The 25,870-nt window shown below is 33.3% G+C and overlaps 1 protein-coding gene across 1 annotated transcript; it reads left to right on the top strand.

Annotated features, from left to right (window-relative positions):
- The first annotated feature begins 418 nt into the window (after positions 1-418).
- On the top strand, positions 419-24,895 carry NUDT12 (nudix hydrolase 12). Its single transcript, XM_074281921.1, is given in 8 exon segments — positions 419-517; positions 16,887-17,098; positions 18,369-18,949; positions 19,565-19,732; positions 20,048-20,161; positions 22,601-22,783; positions 22,786-22,799; positions 24,501-24,895. Coding segments are annotated over 8 exon segments (1,398 nt in total). The 5' UTR covers positions 419-502; the 3' UTR covers positions 24,612-24,895.
- Positions 24,896-25,870: the final 975 nt, after the last annotated feature.

The raw sequence follows: 25,870 nt of genomic DNA, 5'->3' as shown, positions 1-25,870 counted from the left end.
GTTTATGTATTCTCTTAAAGGAAGACAATATAATAACATAAAACTTCACCAGAGAGATAGCATGGATAAAGAGTGGGTACTCTGTCCTTCTCTCACTTTGTGATCATAAGATTTATGAATAAAAATTAGAAATGTGTTGATCACAAGCATGGAGATAGGAGATTTCCACAATATAGTAGTTTTTGAAAGTGATGAAATCACAGGTCCAAGCCAAAGAAATTATTATATCAATATATGACTTTTTTTTCAGGAAATTCTGTATATACCTGTTTCAGTTGATTTCCCCTTAAAAGGAGAGTTATACTGTTGCTCTAACTTTAAGAGCCAAATGGAATGCTGCAGGAAAATCAGTTTGTGCTGGCAGTTAAGAATCAGTTGAGAAATGCTTTACAATAAAGGGCTTCTCCCTATGGAAGCAGGGAGAGTATATGTATTTCATTTCTGATCTAAAGGAATTCTATGAAGAGTTTGTAAGTGTATTCTGGAAGGACCATTTCTTGTGATGACTGAAGACAAAGTAAAGACTAAAATAAGTTATTTTCTAAAAGACTGAATTTAGGTCTTATTTTGGAAAAAAATGTGGAGAAAGTTCTTTAGAGGCTTTAATCAGTGAATTGGATAAAGAAATTGTTTTTCTGAAAGTAGTCATATGGTAGAGATAAAAATAGTAGGTAAAAGAAAGAAATCTCCTTTTCTCAAGGAGTTTTAGTTCTTAGAAAGTTCAACAATCTAGAAAAGAGAACTAAAAAGTAGGAATAAGGTAAGGCAAGGGTAGGGAATGTGCAGGAGAGATGTAGAGAAAGTACAGACTGCAGATTTCAAGCCAATCCATTATGACAAATTACACCAAAATTATATCATTATACAAATTATACCAAAAAAAACCAAATTATACCAAAAAATTCAGCAATATGTCCTTCAGAACATCATAATAATTATTTCACTTTCAACAAATGTGCTATAACTAAAGTTTATATGGGAACCAGGGGGACAGGAGAGACTATTATGTCTCTGAAATGTTAGAATTAGCTAATAAAAATTCAATAGAAGATGAAAAAGCAAATCTGCCCTGACTTAGTCATTCCTGGTAAATGAATCTGAATAACATAAAATATTATCCTTGGCTGTAATCTAGCTCTTCTAATTTTCTGCCCATACACAAGCCAAAATAATCTTCAAGCACTTAAAATATTTTAGAGATTTAAACCTTTATATACCACCTGTGCTACTTCTCTTTCCTGCATGGGGCCCCAAGGGAATTGCCATGGGTTCAAGATAGAAGATTAATGTTTTCTCAAAAATCATAGCTCCTAACTTCCAACTCAATAATTTATTCATTTACATTCATCGTATTTATTTTTCTCTAACCAGTCAGAGGATATAATTAGTTTAAAGAAAAGACATAGTGATATAAAATTATGGTAGATACTTTATGCCATTTGTCTTTTTTTATTTAATATTTTATTTTTCAGCAGTTATGTACAAAACTTATTTCTTTTTAAACCTTTGAGCTCTAGAATACAGGTTATACATGCTATATCATTCATCCTAAATACATTTTATTAGATGAGTGAGAACAACACCTAAGCATCTACCTAAGTGTTCAAGGAAGTCTCTTCGGATTGCCTAAAGAAAACTAGACACAGCCTGCAGATGTTGTGTATAATCAGACTAGGTTAGAACTACCCAAGATTTGAACAATCACAGAAGAAAACTAAGGTTACCTAAACCTCTAAAATGAAACTGATTGATGGGGAAGGAGCATAGCTTTAGTTCTTAGCCTCTTATGCTCACTTCAGACTAAAAGAAGATATCATGACCTTCCCAGATGTGAAGAACTATTCATCTTCCCATTGCCAACCAAGAACCATTCCCAGATTGGGAGAGGATAGCATCTGCTAAAGAGCCAAGAACAATATGGAAGCAGATTCAAGGCTTTACAAAAGCATAAAAATGAAATCAGATCCTGTATAAGGGGACCATCTTAAGAATTCCAGCAAAAGGATGTCGGGCAGTCATGAATTAGCCTTTTTCTATACATTATCTATAAACTTGATAATGAACTTCTAGACTCTATATATACTTGGGGGAGAGTATATCATAGTCTGGCAGTGGGGAGGAAGGGGCAATATTTTTGTACTAACTTCATATTATATTATCTTAGTAAATATTCTTTTCCTTAAAAAAAAAAAAAGGCAGGCTAATTTATTCTTAACTTATAATCATAGCGGAAAGCACATTTGGCCTTAGGAACCAAAACACCAGAAAAATCTACCCCCACTCTCTTATCTTAGCTCCTCAGGGCTATTCATAAAGCACTTAGAAGATGTAATAACTACACTGTCCAGATTCAGCTCATCAGACAATGAAAGTTGTATAAATGCATAACAAGAGCCACAATAGGATCTCTATATTCAGCCTGCTTACACCTACCATGTTCTTACTGCTCTCTGAGTGATACTCATTTTTAATTCTTTTGAGACTGCAGTATTGCATGACTCATTTCCATACCACAAGAAGTAAAAAATTGGTATTACAAAAAAGATGAGCCTTTGTTTCAAGGAGAAATTAAGGTCAATTAATTATGCTTTGATTTTTCCCAAATCTCTCTTTACATAACAAAATCATGCAAAATCCCTGAAAGTTATTATAATAGAGGTAACCTTGCTTGACGACTAATTACTAATATCAGGTAAAGTATAAACAAGGAGACACATGCTTATCAAAGGTGTTCATTAATGTAATAGAGGTGACACTGTATAAAGTACAAATCAAAGAGGAATGGATTCCCCATATGATAGATAATGTGCTCCAAAAGCTTTTATCATTGTGAATGATATTGTGATGGTTCCTTCTTACATTACACTCTAGAACACTGAAGAGCTACTTGGATGAAATCTAAAACCACTAAAAAACATCTGGACCACTAGAAAAGAAACATGGATAAAGAATGACCAAAGCTGCTAGATGGTACAGAGGATAGAGCACTAGGTTTGGAATCAGGAAGACTTATGTTCATGAGTGAAAATTCTGCCTTGGACACTTATTAGCAGTATGGTGCTGAGAAAATCACTTAACTCTGTTTATCTCAGTTCCTCATCTGTAAAACAAGCTGGAGAAGGAAACAGCAAACTATTCCAGTATCTTTTGCCAATAAAATCCCACATGGGGACAACAAAGATTTGAACACAACTGAAAAGCCCCCTCTGGATTCTCATTTCCAAAATTTCAGATTTACTTCTATACTAACACTGTCTAGAGGCCATCAACAGTACACCAAATTATGAGATGGAGGTAGATGAAAAATCTACAGGCTTTTGGTGTGTATGTGTAGATATGGAGTGAGGAGGATGTGATGTATGTGTTTGACAGACGCCATGGCAAGTATGACTAAATAGTAGAGTGACCTACATTGATTATGTTTCTGGAAAATCTTTTTGACTGAATCTATAAGCAGATAATACTAATATCGGCATCATCCCATAATATCAATGTGATAATGTCAACACACATATAATAACATCTTTTTCTTCCTTTTTGTTTCCAGGCAATAAAGAACAAAGGCTTGTACTTAACTTCCAACTATAGGTTAAAGTATACCACGAAGATAAGAATCTTGTGGGTGAGAAAAGAATATAACTATTTAATGAAATACTATTTGACTCACCCAGTTTAAACTAGCTGCTTACTACTATTTATGATTAATTTCCATTACTTAAAAAATTGGCAAAGAATTTTAAACTATATACAACAAATCTTATTAAAGAAACATATGCCTATAAGCACCATTCATAGTAAGTACTCAATAATAACTTGCTGAATCATGGAATAAAATCGAAAAACCAAACTAGAAATTAAAGGATGTTTATTAATCAATCTAAATTTAATTCAATATTTTAATGTATTCTCTGAACATCATGACAATCAGCATTACATTATTGTTGTAATGAGAGCTTGGGAAGCAATAGAAATCCTCTCTGGGATACGTAAATCAGACAAGTCAGAGAATGCTGACAGAGAGCACTGTCAGTGGCACTTTGGAAATAACAGGTAAGGTGCCCTCTAATCACCATAAAGCCACCCCAGAATTCTCATTCCAAAATTTCAGATTTACTTCTGTACCAACACTATCTAGGGGCCAAAAACAGAATGCATTCACCTCTAACAGTAAATTAACCCACGTGGGCATAGAACACATGGCTTTAAATATAGCACTAAATTATCCATCTTCTACACAGAAGTCATGGACTCTGATTCATATAGTAGGTAGCCAAGCTGAGGCTTTCAATCACTGGGTTGAAGAAATTTATGTGTAGTGCAGACATTCATTCTTTGTTGAAGGTCATGGGTTTCAGGGCCTGGGAAATAATCCCTGCCAGCCAACTTGCAAAGTACTATTGGTATTGCCCCTGAGAGTTGCTGCAAGTCTTTCAAGGGTAGAGGTCAGTGCTGTGATCACAGATCAGTCAAATTTAAAGGAAATATTACTTGAGGTTAAAAAATGTTTTAAGGGGAAAAACAGGAGGGGAAGTGATAAAAGTGGATAAGAAAGAGGGAAAGACACAGAGAATTTAAAGAAATGTATTACTCTGGCTTTTTGTGTTTAAAAAAAGAAAAGCATGTAGCTTAGTATTAAATCTAGATTATTTTTTTCCTAAGGAAAGCTTCAAAATAAATTGACTAAATCTGAATATAAGATCTGATGGATGTCATGATGCAATCAATTTTGTGGGTATTTTGTAAATGCTACAAACAAATCAATTTAAATGCTCATCAGCCTAGATATTCTAAAAGAAAAAAAAAATCAAGCTAAGTGACTTACACATGAAATGTGAACAGCAGTTCAATGATTAAATTACTGTATCAATTAACTTGAGTACACAAAAAGAATGCTGCTCTTTCAAGCAAAGCTAATTTTGTTTCAGATTAGAAAGATTCTTCATGTCATGGTTACTGCTTTTTAAAACATACATCATATAGCAAAAAGGAAAAGATTGTAAATAAGAATAAACTGCTCTTTGGTAATTTTTCATAAAGTAAAATAAACAAAATAAATTGATGCTTCAGAGGAAAGATCAATAGTAATTTTCCCTTCCTACAGCAAAAAAATCCTGAGAAGTATCTTTAAAAAGTACAAAACTGATCAAAAGAAATTACCAGTAAATTAAACATAAAATAGTTTTTCTATTTGTAAGAAACCTAAGTACAAAATATTAAAAGCTCTCAGACATGTATTGCCAAAAAAAACCCCAGCAAAAAACAATTTATCATTGATGATTGCTATTACACAATGATCACAAATAAATATATTTATATATTATCATAACAAGCAGTGGCATTATGGTGTGAATATACTATAAAAAAGTGTCCTTTTGGCCTCAGGTAGCCAGATCTTATTTGTAACATTCCCACCCCAACCCCACTCACAAAACCCCTAAACCAACCACTCACTGCAGGCTCAGACCAATTCAGACTCAGGGACCAATTAATTCTTCTTGTAGGAGAACTAGAAGATCTAAGACTACTAGTTCTAAATTCTGTGTGTCACTCTGGAATGGCTACGAAGACTTTATGGATGTATTTGAGTCAGACTTTGAAGGATGTTTTAGGAGGACTGATGTGGTTCCAGATGAGAGGTATGAATAGAGCATAGAGCTAAGAGAGGAGGGGTGGGATATAAAATAGCAAAGAAAGGTTGCAGTACCAAGCCTTTGAAGGCTGGAGCAGAAAAATGACCTGTTAAAAGTAGTCTGATAGATCCTTAATTTATCAATGTCTGCATTATCATAATAAAAAGTTTTTTTTTGTTTTTGTTTTTGTTTTTTTTTATTAAGTATCTATGTTCAAGCACTGTGTTAGACACTGGGGATAAAAAGACAAAGAATGAAAGAACCCCTAGTTACAATAAGCTTGCATTAACAATAGGAGTGATAAAGACATAGAAAAATACATTATAAATATTAAGTTCATAAACACCCTCACACAAAAGAGTTCAAATGACAAACAATTGTGTGAAAGTTGGCACTAAAAGTTAGGGTCAATCAGGAAAGATAAATTCCTAGAGTAAATAATGTATGTGTATTGTACTTAAACTCACTGTGTTAATGTTACCTAGGTACTATCACATTTGTTAAAGATAAAAATAGTAAATAAAAATAAATATATATATATATGTGTGTGTGTGTGTGTGTGTATGTGTATGTGTATGTGTGCACACACAGACATAAATATAAATATAAATATATATATACATACATACAAGCAAATATGGGTGATACTTAAAATGATAAAACAACCTATAACTCGGTCACATGCTTGCAGTCCCTACTTTCAATCGCCTTGAATTTTTACTGAAACTGTTACTATAAGTCTCCACGGGCTCCTAAAGACTGTTAAGTAATGGGACACATTAGTAATAGTAATAGGAATAGATCACATCTTCCAAAGAACAATCTAATAAGGAGGTTAAAATTCAGACGAATGGGATGACTCTCTAACAGTACTTAACAAAGCACATCTCCCTGAAGTATGTTACAATTTTCTGACTAGGAAATGATCATCTTAAGATTCAAATGGGGCCTTAGCTATCATGTAGTAGATCATCACATTTTAGAAATGAACTGTGAACTGGAGAGGTGATGAAATTGCCTGCAAATAGTAAGAGAAATCCAGTTCAGTTCATTTCAGCATTTGTTTACCTGAGACTCAATAATAGTTACTACATTATTCTCTTGTCCATTACTCCATGGCGTCTTGAAATAGGATTTATCCTGTAATTATATAAGTATAGGTATAGGCACAGGCATAGGCATAGGTACAGGTATAGGTATAAGCATAGGCATAGGCATAGGTATAGATATAGGTATAGGCATAGATATAGGTATAGGTATAGATATAGGTATTGGTATAGGTATAGATATAGATATAGGTATTGGTATAGGTATAGGTATAGGTATTGGTATAGATAAGGTATAGGCATAGGTATAGGTATAGGTATAGGTATAGGTATAGGTACAGGCATAGATATAGGTATAGGTATAGGTGTAGGTATAGGTACAGGTATAGATGTAGGTATTGGTATAGGTGTTGGTATAGATATAGGTATAGGTATTGGTATAGATATAGGTATAGGCATAGATATAGGTATAGATATAGGTATATATATATAGATATAGGTATAGGTACAGGTATAGGTGTAGATATAGGTATTGGTATAGATATAGGTATAGGTACAGGTATAGGTTTAGGTACAGGTATAGGTGTAGGTATAGATATAGGTATAGGTAAAAGGGAAGTAGAATGAATAGCATCACAAGAAAGCTAGGGGACAGCTAAACAGTATAGTAGATGGAATGTTATACTTGAAGACAGAAAGGCTTGAATTCAAATCTAACCTCAGCTATTCCTAGCTTGTAGGAGTGATTACCTGTAGAATTGGGGATATTTCATGGGATCATTAAGGAGGTCAATGAAATAAAAGGCTTAAAGCACTTTGTAAATACTAAAGTATTATAAATGCTAGTAAAAAAAAGCATTTCAAATTCAACAGTAGCTGGATTCGATTTTTTTTTAAATACTTTTTTCTCTTATTTAAGGCAGGAAAGAATTTTTTTGCAACAAATTTAAGCCATGAAATTACTCAATAGTACTAGCATTTATTAATGCATAAGGTTTCCGAAGCACTTTCACAAATACTCTCATTTGATCCTTATGACAATCCTGACAGGAAAAAAACAATATATGTAAATTTAATCTAATTAATAATAAATTCAGTTGAATGTGCGTCATTATTTTTCTGCCCCTTTTCAAGTCTAGACAAAATAAATCGCACGAAGATTTGTGGGATTGGCCGACTGAAATCTCGAAGAGCAGGTTGAGGTGTGGGACTTGTCTTGGAGCGCCTAAGTGCCCGCCTTCGTGACACAGCTAGTAAACGCTGCCTTCCTGACTGCCACCAAGCACTCGGCTCTGTCCCTTGGGCACCTCGCTGCCGCAACAACTCTTCCTCAAAAGCGTCTCCTTGAGGTACTCGCTGCAGGGGGCAGCCCTAGCCAGGTGGGCCTGGGAGAAGAACCTCTGCAGTAAGCGCAGCCTGTCTCCTTACAAACCACAATTCCCATGAGACTGTGCACACCGTCCGAGATCGGAAGTAACCCGGGACTTCCTCCGAGACCGGGAAAAGTGGAAGAGAGGCTCTGTCCCGCCCTTGGGCTACGTTTCTGCTGCCGCCGTTCGGGTCGCCTTGGGCTGGGCAGGCTTCCCCGCGGTCGCTGCCGGCGGGGGCCCACTCTTGCGAACTTTCCGGCCGGCCCTGGCATTGCGCTGAGTCACGGTGGGTGGCCCAGCGGGGCGGGTGCTCATGCGCGGGAGCCGGAGGCCGGAGGCCTCAGGTGCCCCCCCTAAGCTAGAGGGAGGGCTCGGCCTGGGGGCCGTTACGGCCGAGCCTGTGCGGCTTGGGATAAACCAACACAACTGAAGTATCAGCCGCTGTGAAGGTGTTCAAAGATAAGCCTTCAGGGGGGCAGGGGCAAGAAAAGCAACTCCATTTCAAAGCACTCTGAACCCTAGGAATTTAGGGGCTCTGGGACCTTGTGAAGCCCAAGGAAGGGGGTTCTGAGGCCTAGGGTGAATTACGACCGCACCTGAGACCCACGCCTGGAGGGAAAGGGCTAACTGGTCGGAGAGGGGGGCGGGGAGACCTCGACCCTCTTTCCAGACTGCCCTCAGCTTAAATCCCCCTCTTGATTTCAGACTACACCGAGAAAAAAAAAAAAAAAAAAAAAAAAAAAGGAAATCATGCAAGGAAACGACCCCTCTGGATAAATCGCAACCTCGTCAATCAACCAGCATTTGCTGTAAGCGCCTATTGTGTACCAGGCACTGTGTTAAGGGCTAGGAATTCAAAAAAAGGCGAGTGCCCTTTTCCTCCCGAGACACAGAATGTGCAAGGCTTGTTCCAGTCCAGTCCAAAACGAGTCATTTTATAATGTAGAAATTATCCCTTAATTTCCTTTTTTTGGTTAGATTATCCTTATACCTGGTAGAGAACCAGAAATGAAAAGAAATAATATATAGTTAAATAAAAAAAAAAAAATAGCATTTTCCTTTCATTCTCTCCTAAATTCTCATTTTTCTTTGCCAGAAAACTAAAAACATTGGAAAGCCATTTTGTGGATTTCAAATCCTAAAAAGTCAATTTACTGCCCAAAAGAAATAGTATTTTGCCACCATGGTTTTTAATAATCAGATGGAGGCAGGTTTTTTTTTTTTTTTTTTAAGCAAACTTTTATTGATCGCCTTTGCCATGAGGGAAGTACTTTATCCCATGAGGTATAAGTGAGAAATAAAAACTATGATTCCTTAACTCTAAAGGAGTTTTAGCATCTACTTTAGAAATCCACATTACAAGCATAAAAAGGAGAGACCATTTATAAACTGATATACTAGAAATGTAAGTGGATACACAGATTCCGAGGTGGGAAGCAGGTGGTGTAGTCCAAGAGCATTCAACACTGAGCCAGGAGAGGAGACTTGTTTTGAATTCCACTTCAAATACCCTTGTCTTGATCCATAATTTCTGAGCTTCAGTTTTCTAATCTGTAAAATGGGGAGACATTTTCTGTTACATTTGTTTCACAAGGTGGTTGTGAAGTTCAAAGTGAAATAATAGACAAAATGCAAAAACCTTAAAATATATTTGTATTATTTCTGAAGAGGCAGAGTGGGATTGTCAAAAGAATCCAGGACTGAGTCATGAGATACCCAATTCAAATTATGTTTTGATGGTTATTAGCTGGACAACCATAGTAAACCTCTTTCCCTGAGCTAGTTTCTTCATTTGTACAACAGTGATGGTAATGCTTTCAGTCTCTCTCTAGATTGTGAGGTGTGTGATTTATAAAGTGTCATTTAAGTGTTAAATATTATTGATTTAAAGAAGTGTTGAAAGTTAGGATAGAGGAGTCTGTCAGAAACTGCTTGGATAAAATGAATTCTGACATTAAAGAGTTATAAAACTAGAATCACATACTTTAAAAATTTCCCAGTTAAAGGAGCCTTCAGTGGCCATCTTATCTTGCACATCTCATATCTGAAAAAAAATTGCCTTTGATAACATTCCTGTCAAATGATAGCCAACCTTTCTTTGGAGACCTTTAATTAGGGGGATTATACATTGTTCCAAGCCTGTTGCAATTTTAGACTGCTTAATTCTAATTTACTGGGAGAGAATATTGGGATAATAACTTGTACAGAAACAGACATTAGAACATTTTGTGTAATAGAAAAAAAGATTGGCTTTCTAGGCAGAAATATAAAGATCATATTAGAAATATAAAGATCATATTATATGTAAGGTAATATGGTTTGATGGATATCCTTCAGTGAAAAAAAAGGTAGATATATTTTAAATTAAAGACAATAAGGAAGCATAGTAAATTTTCAAGATATTATAAAAGCAGCACATTGCTTTGTACAGGCTAAGCTCCTAAATACTTCATTTTCTTGAAAAGAATTCAGGCAGTTATCCCCATAACAGCATTGTATAAATTTGAGAGACAAAGAAAATGGTCAAAATTGACCAGTCAGTAATGAGAGAATTAATTAGATTAGTAGTTATGAAAGCAGATTTTTAAAAATGTTTTATAGAAGCAGAAATAGTTGAGTTTAGTTATTTTAGGAGTAAGCTATGTAATTTTTCAGCCTTAATTTTTTTTCCCAATATTATCTTCTAATAGAAAACTTCAGCTTAACCAATTTGAAGTGGTCATTTGCAATAAAAAGTATTCTTGATCTCAACATTCTTATCAGCCCACCATCACCATATCCTTTTTATATAATAATTATCCATCTATACTATTGTTTTACTCGCTGTACTTTTATTAACTTGCAGTTAAAAGTAACAGCCTAAATATAGTAAGTCCCTTATTTATAAATAGGTTGTAACTCTAAGTATTTGTCAATTTCCACAAAGATATACTAGTATAAAAACAATACTGCAAAACAATATAATAGTAATAATAACTCACACTTATAGTCCCTTTAGATTTATAAATAGTTCCTTTAAAATGTCCCCATTTAATGCAGATATAGCTGAAATTGGGGTGATATGAAATGGTGAATGAACTGTTGGGTTCAGATCTTCTCTGATAATAGGTGTGAGACTCTGGAAAAACTGTGTCTTAAGCAACTACCAAGGTTCATCTTTGAAGTTATAAATAGATTGCTTTGTTTTGGTGGAGGAAGTATAGGAAACTTTTGCTGATAAAATCTTAAGATTCTTTATAGTCATGCCCTTCCCCCCAACTTTAAAGCTATCATATTTCTTTCCTTTCATTGCTGAACATAGAAGAAAAAAGCTATCTAAAGTAGCTGTTTTCTCTTCATTTCTGTTTCTCAGTTTATAACATAGCTTCCTTTTGCTCACCAGTGGACAGAAGCTTCTCTGCAAGGTTACAAGTAATATTTACTATTAGTATTTTTTTCAATATTCTTATTGACTTAACTGTAGCCTTTGTCATTGTTGACCACTAGGGTTTTCATGCCTGACCTCTCTCTTCTTGCTTGTGTGGTTATTACTCAAGATCATTATTTATTTACATAACCTATCCCTAGATGATCCTCTGCTCTGGGCCATTTTCTTTCTCTTTACTTTCTTGGCGATCTCATCAGCTCCTGTGGGTTCAGTTTTACTAAGGTTTAAATCCTGCTTTTAACATATAATGTTGGTCACTTAGCCTTGTGTGTGTGTGGTAAATGAAAATCATGAAAAAAATAAAATATATCTAATTTTAGAATCTGGATAAAAAATCTTTTTACATCAGTTAGAGATTGGAAGCAGTTTTTTTTTTTTTTCATTAAAAAGGAAATTTGATATTTTAATAATGTACTGATTTCCAAGCACCAGAATTTGGAATCTTTGTACTTTTGAGGTGTTTACAAAATTATAAAGTGGAATTTAACAGAGAATTTCTCTTTAACAACTAAATAAACCCTATAACTTTGGAAGGTTTTGTTTTTTTTTTCCCCCTCAAGCCTATAGTCTTTCTGAATAGAACATTTTAGACAATAGTTGCCCCACACTTCTTTTTGATTTTTCTTTTTCAATAGATTTTTATTAATACATTTTTATATCACTTAGATTTCTTCTTATATCCCCCTTTTTCTTTTTTCCCAGAGGACCATCCCTTATAAAAATCAAAGAAAAAAGATGTGGAGGAAAAAGCAAAACAGATCAGTGCATTAAAAAGAAATACACTATATGCAATGTGCCTTATAAATCCCTCCTCAAGTTAAACAAAAGAAATTTCCACATAGCCACATTGAAAACTGTATTTCTTCATTCGTTTTATGTTCATTCCCTCTAACAGGAGTTCAACAGCTTCATTCTTTTAGACTCATTTATTTTGACATTGATAAAAACTTCAAAAGTCTCAGTTACTTTTGTTGTGCCAACAAAGTTTCCTTTTGTTGTTCTGCCTCAGTTTCCCTAAATTGCTCTGACTTAATTCCTTGAATTGTTCTGCCTTAGTTCCCCTGGTTGCAACCCCCCCCCTTCCTGACTATTAGGACTGATATAACTTAGGGCTGGCTACTCTAGGGTCATAAATTGTAAATGTTCAATCTCAGATAAGGGGGAGATCTTCTATTTCAGACATCCTTGCTCCTCAGTCCTAAGTTATCAAGAATTTATGGTCCTCACTCCCCCCTCAACCTGTCAGAACCAGATTTATTGTCCTTTCCTGGAAATTCTCACTCACCAGTGTTCGAACTCCACCCCTTGCCTTTGTCCCCCTCTGTAAACCAGAGCCCTAAAAAAATATCATTGGAATCTCACATTCCATGTTGAATTCTTTGAAAGTCCAATTCAGCCCTGGGGAAAAAATGGATTGTGATCTGCCCCCCTTCCCCTCCACAATCTCTCCCTCTCAAAAAGTTAAATAAAACATTAGACACTCTCTAATCTCTATCTTGCCTCAGTTTCTCTGGCATTACAATTTTTCTTTATAATATTGTTATCTCTATATAAATTGTCTCCTGTACTCCATCACAACCTCTGCAAAGGAATTGGAGTAGATACCTTCTTATAATTTGTATTTATGGTGCAGTTCATTTTTTATAATTTTGTCATTCATTTTCAATAGTTTTGTGATTCTTTTTTGTTGTAGTTGTATATATTATTTATCTGTCTATATCATTTTGCATCAGTTGAAGTAATCTATATTCCTCTAAATTCATCATATTAATTGTTCTTTGTAGCACAGTAATATTCTCTTACATTCAAGTGTCACTTCCAAAAGTGAATGTAAGAGCTTTGCTTTTTGTCAATGGGAGAATATGATTAGCATAGAATGTTAGAATCAATAGATAAGCACATTTTATCTATCTCATTTGCATAATTCCAAATCCTTTCCAGAATGATAGTATTATTTCATACCTTTACTTATAATGCATTGGACACCTATCTTTCTGTAACCCTTTCAGCTTTGACTAGTCCCATCTTAAATTATCTTTGCCAATTTTTTGGTTGTGCGATGAAACTTAAAAGTTGTTTTAATTTGAATTTTTGTTATTAGTGATTCAAAACATTCTTTCATGCGATGATTAATACATTTGCAGATGTTCTTTTAAGAATTAATTATTTATATAATTTGAGCAGTTGTTAAGGAATGACTTTTTGGTCTTATGTATTACTATTAGTTGGATACCAAATTCTAAGAGATTTTTGACAGAAGTTTTTTGTTTTTGTTTTTGTTTTTGTTTTTCCTTAACTGCTTCCCTTCTTATTCTAGATGCATTCATTTATTGTGTAAAAAAGCTTTTCAGTGTCATGGAATCAAAATTATTCATTTTATCTGTTGTAATTGCCTCTATCTCTTGTTTTGTTAAGAATTTACTCCTATTCATAGCTGTAAAAGGTATATGATTTGCTTCTCTTCTCATTTTTTTATAGTATGATAGTTAATATTCAGGTCACATATCCATTTTTAATTTATTGTGGAATAGAATATGGTGTTTGTTTAAGCCTAATTTTTGCCAGACTGCTTTTCAGTTTTCCCTCTAGTTCTTGGCAATTAAGTAATTCTTTTTTAAAATAATTTGTGTTTTTTTTAATATATTGAACACTGGGTTTTTGAGTTCCATTATTTCTGATTCTGTTTTGTTCAGTCTATTCTATTGATCCACTTTTCTGTTTTTAAAAACAGTGCTAAATGATTTTGATGATTGCTGCTTTCTAACATAGTTTGAGGTGTGGAAATTCTATTTCTCATTTAGACCTATCTTTTTAAAAAATTGTTTCTCTTGATAGCCTAAGCCTTTCCTCCATAAAGAAATATCTTCCTTAAAAGATATTTATACCTTCTTGGTTATTTAAGAGAAGTAAAGGCTTAGACTACTAATATCACTTTATCAATGCAAGGCATCCAGGAAGAATTTCCAGGGCAGTCTGATTTGGCTTATGGGAAATGGTGAGCAGTTTAGGCAAAGGAATTTCACTCCACTGAATCAATTTGAGCTATCTTCAGTGTCTGTCCTTGTTGACATCCTTCCCCTGCTATGACTAAGTTAACTTTTTTTATTAACTGTTGAATAACATATTAGTCTCATTTTGTTCTAGTTTCAAACCTAAAATGTCTAAGAAATAACTTCAGCACTAACCCAAAACATCATATTTATTCACAAATATTTCTTTCTTTCTTTCTTTTTTCCTGAGGCAGTGGGGTTAATTGACTTGCCCAGGGTCACACAGCTAAGAAGTGTTAAGTGTCTGGGACTTCAGGGCTGATGCTCTATTCACTGTGTTAATATTTCTTAACACTGCTTTGAATATACTTAAGTACTAGGAAGACCCTTAATAATCATCTGGCCCGACTTTCCTGATCTATAATTGAAGAAATTGAGGGACAAAGAGGCTAAGTAGACTTTCCTCAAACCACATGTAATGGCAGAGTTGAAAAGAGAATCCAATTTCTTCGATTTCAATATTCTTCCCCCTACAACACAGCTTAAAAATCGACAATTAAAAACAATAACTACTTCTGTCTCAAATATTATTGATTATAATTCTTCTACAGCTTACTCAGTTTTAGAGAATTTAAGTGACCAAATAATTATTCACCCCGTAGCCAACTGACCCTCTGAACTGAACTAGATTAGTCCTCAGAAAATAGAAAATCTTTCTTCAGACCCCAAACACAAAACCTTTCTACTATGGCAGTACAGCCTGAATTCCACTGCCATAACTTTTGAGAATTCAGTGTTAATATTATACCACAAAGATATCAAATTAAAATTTTTGTTGTGATAATTCACAATATAGCATTTTTTTGAAGGTTTACAAGTCACTTTCCTTTACAACATTTTTTAAGGTAGACTATAAATATTTTCATCCTATAAATGAAGAAACTGAGATTCAGTGGGTTTAAGTTCTAATGCAGTTTGTATAAGAACCAGGATTTAAGTCCAGGTCTCTTCAAACTTCATAGCTAATCCTTTCTCTTCCATATGTTGCCTTATCTAAAATGTAAATTTTCAAGAAAGATCCTAATTAAATGAGTTGTGAATTGTTTCCTTATGAAATAGCTTTTATAACAATGTTAGGTCTGAAAGGAAACTTGGAAATCTTCTAGTCCAACAATCTTGTTATTTGATAGAAGACAATATTAAATCTTAGTGAGGTAACTTACCCAAAATCATATGTCTAGTAACAAGTAAATGGGACTTACTATACCTTAGTATCACTTTTTAGGGATTCATTTTTAATTGGAGCTTGGCTTCTGCTCATCAAGGAATCAAATATTTGGACTAAATGGGAAGAGGAAAGGCAATGGGAGGAAGCATTGTATAACAGCAATTATGTGCCAGGAACTAAACTGCCTTTTTTTTTTTAAACAAATATTAACTCATTTGATCCCCACAACAACCCTGCAAGGTAAGTGCTAGTATATCTCCATTTTAAAGTTTTAGAAATTGAGGCAAACAGAAATTACTGTCTTGGCTGAGGTCACAGACCTAATAAAATTATCTGAAGCTGGATTTGAACTTAGGTCTTCCCAACGAGTGATGTGTCACCTAAATTTGTCTTTTTTGAGATGCCACATTTTTCCAGAAACAATGGACCTAGAGCATTCAGGAGGCCCTGAATATATTAAAGACAAAACCTGCGTGCCCCCTCATCCCCTTCCCCATCTCGGCTGACATAAGTTGTTGGAAAGCAAAACAGACACCAGCCAGTCTGTGCCAGACTAAAAAAAAATGTGCAGCTGGGGTCTTTTAAAGATAAGTAGACCCTTCCTATCTTCATAGTCTAATGTTTCCCAAGGGAAAAGAATGCTACTTTAGCCATTGCCTTGCTCCTTCTCTTTGGGAGAGGTTACTAAACAGTTTCCTCTCTGTCAGGTCTCTTCCTTTTCTCTCCTTTTGTTGTACTGTCATAAATATCCAAACTTCTTATAAGGACAGTGAACTCTTTGGGTCCCACAGGCATGTTTATTTCTCTTGTAATAAAACTGATTTTCACAAAAAAATCTCTTGGTGTTGTGATTGTCTTTTAACACTAGGCCTGGCACTCTATTAGGTGCCATCAGCTGTCTCTAAAAAGAAGGAAAACATATATTCTAATACTTATAAGAGCAATTTAAATGCAAAAAATATGTATTACAAAAGGACTATACATGTTAGACCACCAGATTTCAGTCTTATTAAGCACAAGAACCATATATTTAGCATATTTCTACACACTACAAAGTATTAAATACTTCAGTAATTAAACTGAATTCCGGCTCTTAAAAATCTGAATGCTAATTATTTTTATAGTACTAATTGATGCATAGGTAATGATAAATCAATTCATGATTTAATATATTTGTTTTTATTTTATTTTAAAGGAGAGAATGGCTACTTTTAAGAGAAATCTCAGACAAGAATTGATTTCCCAGTTTCACTCATTAGCTGCTGAAGGAAACATCACCAAGTTATCAATAATTCTCAATCAATATCCATTTCTTATAAATGAAATTTCTGAAAATGGTTGGACTGCCCTAATGTATGCTGCAAGAAATGGGCATCCACACGTTGTTCAATTTCTGCTGGAAAAGGGGTAAGCATAGTATAGCAAATACAATTTTGTGTTATGATAGATTGCAGCCAGGTTTTTCTGATTAGAAATTGTTTAAAATATTCCATCAATTAATTCACATTAAAAATGTAGTTTTCCCATAATACTTTTAACATTTGTTGCTATACCATTGGAAAATAAAACAAAGAAATGCTTTTAGCATAATAATTCCGAGAGAAAAAGGTATTGAGAATGTAGTAATAAGAATAGTAATAGCTTACATACTAATATTAATTATGTAGTAGTATTAATATATACTAATTATGTAGTAGTATTAGTATATACATATTAATTAGGTATAAAATGTTGAGCATTTTACAATGTCTCATTTGAGCCTCACAACTCAAGGAAGGAGATGTTATTATTATCCCGATTTTACAGATGAGGAAAGTTAATAGACAGGTTAAGTGACTTTCCCAGAATCACAAAGTCTGAGGTCAGATTGGATCCCAGCACTTTATGCACTATGCATGCCTCCAAACTGTATTCCAATATAATAGAGGAATACTTTTCATATCCTCTCAGTTTTCAATATATGGTACTTTAAGGCAGAATGCAACATTTTTTTTTTTTTAATTTCTGAAATATATGCCAGATCTTCCAAATTTTCTGAGGTGCTTTCTTTGGAACAGATCTTAAATCAGTCAGTCAGCAGACTTACTAAGTGCCTGATATATGCAACATATTTTGCTGGTGACTGGAGATATAAAAATGAAAACCTCTGTCCTTGAGGAGCTTTTTGTCTTAGGAGATAATATGTCTAAATGTAAGTATATTTAAAGTATAAACCAGGTCATTTCAAGAATAGAAAACTAACCATCACGGGGATCAAGAAATTCCTCTTGGAAGAGTACTGTAGATTCTAAGAAGCATAGGTAAGGAAGTAATACATTCTAGGCCTACAAGAGAGCTTATACAAATGTGCAGAGGTGAGAACTTGGATGCTGTTTGTACAGAACCTGGAGGTAATGGAGTAGACACAAATTGAACATATTTACAAAAACTTTTGTGGAATTCTATAGCAAAATATAAAAGAATACTATGCTGTACACACTTCTCTGAAAAATTATAAATGTATTTTAAGGTTTTTTTCATATATTTATTAAAAATTGATTCAGTATAGCAACTACTCTGTAATCATTAAATAAATATAGAAGGATGATAAGATGGACACTGAAAACTTTTTGTTGTATGAGTGGATAAAAATGTTATACTTACAGTTTTCCCTCCCAATTCTTTCTCCTGTCTATAGGTGTGACAGGTCTATTGTTAATAGATCAAACCAGACTGCACTGGATATTGCTAAGTTCTGGGGCTATAAGCATGTATCTACCTTACTGTCTAAAGCCATGGGTGTACCGAAACCATTTTACCTGCTCAAAAAGGTGGAAGAATATGAAAATTATTTTAGCAGGACACTTCTAGACAGGAAGAGTGAGAAAAGAACAAATTTGAAGTGGCTGTCAGCTAAACAAAGCCATCCAGACACAGTCTATATCCTTTTCTCTGACTTAAGTCCATTGGTTACATTGACTGGCCAACAGCCAGAAGTGAGGCTTTGTCGCTTGAATTATCTACATGTAAAAGATTATTTAACCAATTCTGATAATTTTATCCTAATTTTTCTTGGGGTAGAACTTGGAATTAAAAAAGAATTTATTAACATTATGATTAGAGAAGATACAAAAGATGAGGATGAGGATGGGTTGGTTGCTTGGTTTGCCCTTGGTATTAATGCCATCTGTGCTGAGCAGTTTAAACAAAGACACGAAGACTGTTACTTTCTTCATCCTCCAATGCCGGCTCTCCTACAGTTGAAAGAAAAAGAAGCTGGTAAGATGTGAATTTTACCTCATCTCTTAAGGTGATTGGTCTGGTTATTAGAAGAAAACAATTTGGGTGCTGTGCAGCCCCTAGTTGGAGAACTTATACATAAACAATATGCAACATTTGTGCTTGGCAGTGTCATAAGAAAATCTTACCAAACGTTTCCTAGGTATATGAACTAATTTATACAGACCAGTAGTTATTTTTATCTCAAAAAGCCAAGAAAGGTTCATTGGCTAACTTTAGGTATCTTCTGTGTGGCTATTGCTCATCAGAGTCATTTGTTTACAAAGATTTTTGCAAGTTGAATATAATTTGGAAACTGCTTATATAATAGAGCCTATATCAACTTCAGCTCGTTATTTCACAAATAAAAGTGTATTGGTCAAATACTATTTCCTGAAATGTAAAAATTATATAAAGTAAAAACTTTGTGTAATATGATGGGCCCATGAAAAAACACTAGAGCTATTAGGTCAAAATGAAGAAAAGGTTTAATTTTTTTTCATTATCTATATTTGAAAAAGAAGTTATCAATGCAGACCAAAAAAAAGCCATTTTATCTTTATGTTAGCCACAGGAATGTTTTTGTTTTATAATTTCTCTAATTATTTCTTTAAGGGGTAGTAGCTCAAGCAAGATCTGTTCTTGCCTGGCATAGCCGTTATAAGTTTTGTCCAACATGTGGAAGTGCAACTAAAATTGAAGAAGGTGGCTATAAAAGAGTATGTTTAAAAGAAGACTGTCCCAGCCTTCAAGGAGTTCACAACACATCCTACCCAAGAGTTGGTAAGCCTTTCTTCTTAATTAAAATTTTGAATACCCCTCTCGCAGAAGTATGGGAGATTATGGATATGGAATAATGTATATGCTGTTATTCATAATTGATATGCTGATTGATATTGCTATAATGCTTTTTTTCCTTTTTAATTTTTGTCACAAAGTTTGGATGGGATAAGGAAAGATATTGAAAAATAAAGGTGATGTAAAACAAAATTCGTCATTAAAAATAATATTTAAAACACTCAAGCTAATTAGTGTCATTATAAGAATGAGTCATCTAGTTAGTCAAGTTTATCCTAAGCTTTCATTTATTGATTTTAGATCCAGTAGTAATCATGCAAGTTGTACATCCTGATGGGAACAAGTGCCTTTTAGGAAGACAGAAAAGATTTCCTCCTGGCATGTTTACATGTCTTGCTGGATTCGTCGAACCTGGTAAGACTTCTAGGGAAAAAAAAAAAAAGTATTTTCTTACAAGTGTTTAGACTTTTAAATGAGTTGCTTAAACTCTAGTTGTCACAAGCTAGAATACTTGAAATATTTTTATATTAATATATTTTAAAATATTTTATTTATCTTCTTAGGAATTCTTATTTTCAAATTTATGTCTGTGTATATGCATTACATAGATATATATTGAAAGAAAAGATATTATGATATAATGATAAAATATATTATGATAACCAGATTTCAAAAATATTTCTATAATTGTAATAATCTTTCTTAAACATAAATTAATTAATTCTATCTAGAGATACTCTCATATATTTCGGTGTAGTAAAAAGAATCTTGATCTGAAGAGAATAAGTTTGGTTACCCCAAGCACATACAACGAAGGGATTTATGTAATATCTGAAATTATTCCTAACATTGTTTTTTAAGATTGAAATTATGTATATCAAATATCACAATACACTAGGAAATTCTAAAGGCTCAAAATTTTGAGAATCTCTCCTCCCCATAGTACTTTTGCTTCAATATATAGAATTTTCTTTTGCATTTTATTCTGATGAAATGTATACATTTAGGCCAGGTAACACTTGTACTTGTGTACATTGTTATACATAGTAGGTGTATTCCTAAAGTCTTGGTAAAGTTGAATTATTTTTTATAGGAAACTTGTTTTCTTTCTTTATTTTTTTTTTCAAAAGAAAGCATTATTTCCTAATTTATTTTTTCTATAAACATTTTTTCGTATTGGATTTGCCTAAAATTAATTGCTTTATTTGCTGTAATATGCTTTCTAGCAAGTTCGAGGGGAAGTTCAAACCCTACAAAACCTTATCTCAGTACTTTATAATCTCATTTATTTAGGTACTCCCTCCTACAGTGTGGATCACAACCAGGTCTATACTTGGGTAGATGTTCTCCTTCTCTGCCATGTTCTAACAGTCTTATCAGCTATATTGCAAAAACTGAATGATTACCTTGCCTCCCATATCTGACTACAGATTACTTCTGATGATCAGTTGTTCTCTCTTTTCTGGGACCCACTTTCCTCGTTGATATATTCTTCTATCTGATGTCTTCCTGTTCTTTTCCTTTTCTTAGAAGTTAGAGGCCAGGTGTCAAAAGATTAGGCATCATTAGCTTTGCTAAGTAATCATGGGACAAAATCTCTAACATATAATTCCTTGTTGTAGTTATTAACCAAGACCAACTAAATTCTAATACATTCCCTCCTATACATTTTCCACTGAGAGCTCTTCTACTATTACTTCTGCCTACTTCAGTAGCATGATGGAAATAAGTCATTTTCCCCCAGCTAACTTTCTTTTTAAGTTTTAAAAGCTTTTAAAATTAATTTCTAATACTTTAAAGATATTAATCTTACCAGTTTTAAAATTCAAATACCATTCCTACATAACATCTTCATTTCCCACTTGGTGGTGGGAGTCTTTTTTTTTCTTTTCTTTTTCTCAATGCTCATCATCAGTAATTTAATTTTTTAAAAAACCCACGTATTTCATGAAATGATGTTTCTTCCCCCAATCAATTATAAGTTCCTTGAGAGCTGGGATGTCTTTTGCATCTTTTTGGGTTCCCAAAATGTAGCACAATGTCTGGCACATACTAAGTGCTTAATAAATTTATGTTGATTGAAACTATATTCAAAACCTTTCTAGCATAGTTCCAACTACTTGGTTGACAGTGTACTTCATATTAATCTTTTTATTTAATGTATGTATGTATATATATATATATATATATATATATGTGTGTGTGTGTGTGTGTGTGTGTGTGTGTGTGTATCTAAAGTTATATTTTATATTTACAAAGAACTTTATGTGTGCTTAATAATAATATATTTTCTTTCACTTTTATTTCCTGTTACATGTCTCAGTGAAGAGTCATCTAGCTTGTTTTATCTATGGGGTAAATTAGAAAAAAATTAGGAGGAAAAAAGTATTGTTTTGTGGTGTAAAGTTTTTCAAATATTCAATATCAATAGGGTCCACAGTAGGTAAAATGATGTGAAAATAATGATTTTTACTAGCAATAACTTTTACACATGATGAAAAAATGTCAAATTAGATAAAGAATATAGCTTTTCATACAAACATATACACATGCACATATATACATTCAGATAGATACACACATTATATATAATGATTGTCAATGAGAGATAGCTGTCGATTTATCATTGGAAAGACACTTTCTATGTTACCATTTTAATGCCTTGTCCATGATTGAAAATTGTTCTTTTCTTAAATGCCAATCTAGTTTTAGACTTATTTCCCTGACTCTATAGTGAGCTTCTATAGATAACATTCAAAATGATTTCCTGTCTTCTAAGTAATTCAAAGTACAAAATACAATTCTTGCTTAAGGTATTTTCCTCAGCCACTTGTTCTTGTACCATTTGATTAGGTGAGACAATAGAAGATGCTGTTCGAAGAGAAGTGGAAGAGGAAAGTGGAGTCAAAGTTGGCAATGTTCAGTATATCTCTTGTCAGCCTTGGCCAATGCCCTCCTCTTTAATGATTGGTTGCTTGGCTGTTGCTATGTCTACAGAAATTAAAGTTGACAAGAATGAAATAGATGATGCTCGCTGGTCACTAAAGAACAGGTAAAGTTCAATTTAATTTCCCTCTCCTCTTGATTGTTCTCTGACTATATTGGTTTTAGAATAAAGTAGCTAGGCTTATTTTTCTTTCAGCAAGTTGGTTCAGTATTTGTATTAATTCACATGGTTCACTGATTACTTTGTAATTGTAAATTATACATAGTAGTAGAAATATGTCTACTACCAACTCAACTCATTGTTTGAAGTGCTCAGTAAGTCCAGCATTTTTTTTGAGGGCAATGATTTTTTTTTAATAAAGACAAAGTACTATTTCCTTCATCCTTCCTCAAGTCTGTATTGTTTTTCTTTTCCTTGGTGAGGCATTTGAGGTTAAGTGATTTGCCCAGGGTCACAAAGCTAGGAAGTGTTAAGTGTCTGAGTTCAGATTTGAACTCAGGTCCTCCTAAATTCAGAGCTGGTGCTCTATCCACTGTGCCACCTAGCTGCCCTTACTCAAGTGTATTTTTAATAGACTTGAAAAATGCCACTTTCCCACATACACATTGTTTTTATCTCATGGATTATCAATTCAGTTGATTGTAGAATTTGGTTGCCTTTGTATATTATAAAAGAGGCATTCTACAATTTTGGATATATTTAAAACCTATTTTAAAAAAGGACTGCATTATAAAGGAATATTTATGAAAACTTTTGAAAGTTCCATTCCTAAATAGCAATAAAATAACAGGAAATTAATTACTCCATTTACATATGCACCATAAGAATTGGGAAGACATCAGAGGCTATAAATTTGTACCTGGCCATGAATCCCTTTGACCAAGGGAAAAAAAAAAGTTAGGAAGTTCTTTCTTATGTTAAAACAGAATTATTATCCTCAAACTTTAGTATATTCATCCCAATTCTCATCTCTGGAGCCACTTCAAGTAAGTCTAAGGATGTAAAACTCCATCAGAGTTATTATTTCTGCCCATTCCTACAGCTAAATTTCTCTAGTTCCTTTTTTTCCAAACTGACTTTAAAGTAATATTGTTTGAACCCTCCCTTAGAAAATATTTTCCATGTGACTGTTTCAACATTCAGGTGATTCCAGTAGACTTGTGATGTAGATAGCCATTTGCATCCAGAAAGATTATTATGGGCACTGAATGTGGATCACAGCATAATTTTTTCACCTTTTTTTTTGTTGTTGTTGTTTCCTTGCTTTTTCTTTTCTTTCTCATTTTTTTCCCTTTTTGATCTGATTTTTATTGTACAGCATGATAAATGTGGAAATATGAATAGAAGAATTGCACATGTTTAACATATAATGGATTACTTACTGTCTAGGGGAGGTAGTGAAGAAAGGAAGGCTGAAAAAATTTGGAACACAGGGTTTTGCAAGGGTAAATGTTGAACACTATCTTTGAATATAAATTTAAAATAAAAAGCTATTTATAAAAAGAAAAGAAAGGAAAAATAAAGTATTGTCCCAGAAATCATTTTTAATATATTTGCCTTTTCCAGTGATTCATTTTATGATATATGTCTTCTTCTAAATTTGGAAATAATCGAGTCACTAGCATTATGGAGCATTTAAGTATTGCTGTTAACTCTTTACTGAAATATAATCATTATAGTTCATCCAAAGGTGATGAAATTATTTAACTTTTAAAAGCTCTTTGTGATACAGTAAAAATGGAGAGGTATTATTTGTCTAATTTTTTTGAAATTCAAACACAATATAATTTTGTATATTTATTTTAGGTTATTGATGTTCTTACCAAAGGAAACCAACAATCTTTCTTTGTGCCACCAAGCAGAGCTATTGCACACCAGCTAATCAAACACTGGATTGGAATGAATTCTAATCTTTAAATTCAAGAACCTGGTTTTGCAGCACATTATTTTGCTTTTGATTACTGATTAGTTTTAAGTCAATTAGAAATATTTTGTGATCTTCTGAAGCGTCAAAACATCATCCATTGTAACTTTCTTGAATTTTATCTGAGTGTTATCCATCTTAGGAACAGAAAACAGAATTAATTACTTTGTAAGTCATACAATTACTTCTCCATAGCAAAAGATGTTTTCCTTGTAGTAAAGAAGCATGACTTTTTAAGCCATGAGAATAAAGACAAAGGATTCAAAAAACTAAATTCTAATCTTGGCTATTCTAACGTTTCTTTTTAAGTCTTAGACATATCATTTAAAATGCATTTCATTTCTTCATCTGAGAAGTGAAAATATACTGAAGATTATTTTCAGTGGGAAATAGCTTATTTTATTTTATTTTTCATAAAATATCTTGCAATAATAATATTTTCATCTAATTATTCAGATTACCCACAAATACACATAAAATTTTATTTTAATAGCCAGAATTGTAATTAATGTCCTGCTAATTTAGTCTAAGCCAATCTAGTCTTGAACTATTTTTATACTGGACTGAGACTAACCAATGTTACTAGTTATATCAAAATATGATGCTATCCTTCAAGAATAGTTATTCAAAAGCATAACTATATGGGATATAAATCAAATCTTGAAATGAATCTGAGGAATGTAGGTATCCCCGGGTGGGAAATGTTTTATATAAAATTTGAAATTAAAACTGTTTCAAAGAGACTATATAAATTCTTGACAAATTAGACTATATTTAATAAAAAGGTATATAGGTACTTTTGTGTGTGTTACGTTTCCATTAGTTGGGAAAAATCACAAAAAATATAAATATACATTTCAACTAATTTAAGAAACATTCTTAAGGTATATTTATACACAAATGTATTTGAATATCTATTTGGGAGACTTCATAGAATTTAGAGTTAGAAGAGACATTAATGATAATCCCATCAAACCTTTTCATTTGAAGAAACTAAGACCTAAAAAAGGAAAGCAATATGCCCATTGTCACATAGATCACTAGTGGTGATTTGATCACAAATTCTTGGACTGATTTCACTGCTCTTTCCAAAATAGCATGCTGCCTTTTGATGCTGCATATTGTAATAGTACATGTACATTTTACACTTTTTAATTTAGATGTTTTGCCTCATCCTAATGTGCAGCATTAAATACATTTTGAAATTCTTTTATAAATCAATGTAGAAAAAAATATAATTTTAAATCATAAG

This window comes from Sminthopsis crassicaudata, chromosome 1, assembly GCF_048593235.1.
Source record: "Sminthopsis crassicaudata isolate SCR6 chromosome 1, ASM4859323v1, whole genome shotgun sequence".
NCBI classification, from domain to species: domain Eukaryota; kingdom Metazoa; phylum Chordata; class Mammalia; order Dasyuromorphia; family Dasyuridae; genus Sminthopsis; species Sminthopsis crassicaudata.
This window is presented reverse-complemented; position numbering and strand designations above follow the sequence as displayed.